This window comes from Petaurus breviceps, unplaced genomic scaffold (genome assembly GCF_028583685.1).
Source record: "Petaurus breviceps papuanus isolate PSGF00001 unplaced genomic scaffold, PetGlider_PUasm1.0 428, whole genome shotgun sequence".
NCBI lineage: Eukaryota > Metazoa > Chordata > Mammalia > Diprotodontia > Petauridae > Petaurus > Petaurus breviceps.
Window position 1 is genome coordinate 4,557,617 of NW_027186331.1, and position 3,891 is coordinate 4,561,507.

Sequence of the window (3,891 nt, forward strand, 5' to 3'; positions counted from 1 at the left end):
GAGGATGGGGGAGGGGGTGGTGAGAGGGGAGGGAGGGGCAGTGAGGCTGGAACAGAAGGGGAAGGGAGGGGAGGAGGGGAGGGAGGCGGGGGGGGGGGCTGGGGGAGAGAGGGGGAGGGGCTGCAGAGACTAGGCCAGGCCGTGTAGGCCGCCGACCCCTTGCCTCCCCCCTGCCGCAGGCAGCGGGCAGCAGTCGGTGACGGGCGTGGAGGGCTCGGAAGATGCCAACAGCTACTGGCGGATCCGCGGCGGCGCGGAGGGCCAATGCCCGCGGGGCGCGCCCGTGCGCTGCGGCCAGGCGGTGCGGCTCACCCACGTGAACACGGGCAAGAACCTGCACACGCACCACTTCCCGTCCCCGCTGTCCAACAACCAGGTGAGTGCGGGGCCGGAGCGCGGCGGGGGGAGGGGCGGCCCCAGCCCAGACCCCGCAGGAGGAGGGGAAGTGCCCCGTGCTCTGGTTCCCGGGCCTGGGGGTGTGGCAGCCGGAGCTGGATGCCCGCCCCATGGGGCAGTGGCGGGTCTGAGTCCCGGCCAGCCTGGAGGGCCATGCTTTCTTGGCACTTCCTGCTCGTGAGGGGGGCGTGAAGGAAGCACTAGGGGAGATGGGGCGCACCTGTGGCAGCCTCCACCCAGGCCGTGCCTGACTAGCCCCTCTGGGCTCCCGGGACGGGCCCAAACCTCCAGCACAAGCCTTTCCTGGGCCTCCGTTTGTGGCTCTATAAATGTCCCTTCCGGCCCAGCGCCCATAATTCTTTGCTTCCAGGAGGTGAGCGCCTTTGGAGACGGTGGGGAGGGGGACCAGCTGGACGTGTGGCTGGTGCAGTGCGGTGGCACCTACTGGCACCGGGAAGAGGCCGTCCGCTTCCAGCACGCCGGCACCCACGTCTACTTGTCTGTTACGGGGGAGCAGTATGGGCACCCCATCCGGGGGCAGAGAGAGGTCCACGGCATGCCCAGTCCCAACCAGCACAACTCCTGGAAAGCGATGGAGGGCGTCTTCATCAAGCCCAGCCCCACCGAGCCTTCCAAACACGATGAGCTGTGAGGCGGGAGGATGCCACCCACGGGCGCCTGGGACAGATAACAAATAAAATGTTTGTCTGCTGGCCCTGAGGTTGCCCATGCGCCCTGTAGAGAGGCAGCCCTCAATTGGGCAGCTTGGGGGGACGGGGTCACAGAGGCCTGGCACCCTGCTGAGTGCAGGGGACATAAAGGCCAGGGGCAGTCCTTGCCCTCCAGGAGACCCCCGCTCTGTCCAGCCCAGGTCCCCAGGGGATCTCTGCGGGGGGAAGGCAGGAGGTGGCCATGAGAGGGCTCCAGGCCTGGAGGGTGCACAGAGAAAAGGCAGAGATGGAGGGAGCCCAGGAAAGGAGGAGGGGGCAGGCTTCCAAGGCCAAACAGCATTTTGTATCTTGGAGATTACTGGGCTGGGGGGGAGGGGGCGCATAAGTGAGGAAGCCTGGGCTTTGGAAAAGCTACTTTAGTGGCTGAATGGAGGATGGACTGGGGCAGGCAGAGCCTGGCGATGAGGTCCTGGGGGGGTGGTGAGAGGAAAGCGGCTAGGATGGCTCCTAGGTTGGGGGTGTCCTCTACAGACCCTGCCTCAGTTGTGAAGCGCTTAGCTCAGTGCCTGGCACCAAGATATGCCAACTGTCAGTGTGTGAGTGGCAAGGGAGACAGCGGAAGGTAGTACCCTGGGGCAGATGCTCAGCTATCTCCTCTGGCCCCCTTCCCTCCCCACAGGACCAGGAGCTCCAAGGAAGCACAATCTGAGTGCAGTAGGCCCAAGTCCAAATCTCCAAAGCTGGGAGTAGCTTAGTGACCCCACCCTGGGCAGTCCTCACTGGATTCAGTGGCCCCTTTTGTCTCTTCTGGGTTCAGGGCTGCACAGACACATGTGGGAGGGTGGCCTGGCCTGTCTGTGTTGGGGCTGGGGGAGGACACGAAGAAATGGAGATACCAGCCAAGGAGAGCTTCTGGGCCGGCAGGGTCTCCCAGGCCCCAAGGGCAGCAGCACTCCAGTGGGGGGTGGGCATCCCACAAAACACTGTCAAAACTGCCTGTGGCAGTCAAATAACTTCTCTGGGGGCTGTGCCCTGGCAGGGGCCCAGCCACAATGAACTTCAAGAGTTATGTTCATCTTTGAACTGCTTCATCAAAAAAGGAGGGCCTGGTTCCACTTGGCTCCACCTGGCACAGGGTAGGTCATGGTGGGCAAGTCCCAGCCTCAGATTTTGGGAGGGGCCCACAGAGAAGGGAGCCTGAGGTCTTCCCTTGCAGGTCAGCAGCTGTGTGGACAAGTGACAGCCCCAAACCAGGGGAGCTTCCTCCCCAGGAGGCTGTCCCCCAACAGAATCAGACTTCAGATGCAAGAAGCCAGCCACCCCGGGCAGTGGGGGACAGGGAACCCCACCCCTCTGGCCCCTAATTTTAGGCCTGGGCTGAATTCTGGGATCCCATTCAGGCCAGAGAGAAACCAGGAGACAAAGCTCGTTCTATCAGTATTTATTAGGCACCACGTGCAGAACTGGTTGGTCCCTGCCCTCAGAGCCAGTGGCCTCGGGCAGAGGACCTGCTGTCCTCCCAGGCCCCCCGCACAGGGAAGGAGAGAAGGGTGCAGTCCTGGCCTCATCCAAACCCTGCTCCCTGCTGTCAGCATCAGCAACCCACATATGTTGAATCTCTGGAACACCTTGTGAGGCAGGCAGCTGGGAAAGCTCTGCAGCTGAATCTGAACTCAGGGCTCCCAGAGCTGCACTGGGGCTCCCCAGCCACCTTCACCTCTGAATCCTCAGAGGCCAACGTTCCAAGTCCACCTCAGGGGCTGCCTGCAGGAGGAGTGGAGCCCGGAGGGGGGAAGGAGCTCACATGGTCCAGGCCGAGGGAGGCCTGACCAACGCCCTTTCACAATTGCACTGCTCGGTCACTGGACAGCAGGGCAACAGGGAAAGAGCTTTGGGCAGCCCCTGCGCCCCTCCCCCAGCTGGGGCTCCAGCCAGGGCCAGGCCCTGGGCCGGGCAAGGGGGAAGGATGGCCCCCAGGCATTTAGGGAATGTCAGCAGCAGCTGGCCCTTCCCCCACCCCAGCTGTCCAGGGGCCCAGCACTCACCAGATCAAGCTGGGCAGCAGCTCCCTCCCCAGGCCCAGTCTCAGTTGGCCCTTTTTTACTGGCTCTAAGCACCCCTCTGGTCCCCCAGCCCCTTGCAGACGGGTCCTCCATTCTATGGAGGGGCACAGTCACAGGCCTTAGGCTGTCTGATTCCCCCCCCCCAAGTCAGGGTGGGGCCCCCTCAACAACCATCCATCACCCCCAGTTACCTTCAGAGAGGTGGGGGGAATGATTATTCCCATTCTCAAGACTGAGCTCATCCCGGAGTGGCAGTGACTCCCCTGGGGGGCCCCAAATCAGGGAGGGGGAGCCCAGGTTTTCTGTCTTGTGACTGGTGGGAAGAAGATGGGAGGAGGGACAAAGCTCAGGTCTGGGGGGGGGCCTCCAATCCTGTGATCAAGACAGGCCACCCAAAAGAGGAGATTGGAGGGCTTGGGCCTGGCCCCCTCCAGGGCTTCCGGGTGAAGATGCCTTAGGATTAGCCTACCCCCACTGAGCAAGGGACAGGGCTGCGACAGGAGTGGAGGATGAGGCTGAGCTGCTGGGATCTGCCCCCAGGCCCATCAGGCCTGATACAGGGGCTGTGCTGATCCAGCCGCACAGGGACAGGAAGAGGTCAGAGCAGGCGACCTCTAAGGTCCACTCCGGCCAATCCTGAGCCCTAAATGGAGGTGGGGGAAAGCTGGGCAAGCTTGGCTGGTCCCACCCCCCAGCATGGGGGGCCCAGCCAGGAAGAGGGAAGCTGCATGGGGCGGGGGGCTGCCTGGAATGTAGACCAC

The 3,891-nt window shown here is 63.3% G+C and overlaps 1 protein-coding gene across 1 annotated transcript in view; it reads left to right on the forward strand.

Moving 5' to 3' along the window:
- SDF2L1 (stromal cell derived factor 2 like 1) overlaps positions 1 to 1,111 on the forward strand; it is a 1,682-nt gene extending 571 nt beyond the window's left edge. The window contains exons 2-3 of the mRNA XM_069100784.1: positions 180 to 376; positions 767 to 1,111. Of these exons, the coding sequence (XP_068956885.1) occupies positions 180 to 376; positions 767 to 1,048 (479 nt within the window). The 3' untranslated portion in view covers positions 1,049 to 1,111. The remainder of the gene's footprint in view (positions 1 to 179; positions 377 to 766) is intronic.
- Positions 1,112 to 3,891: the final 2,780 nt, after the last annotated feature.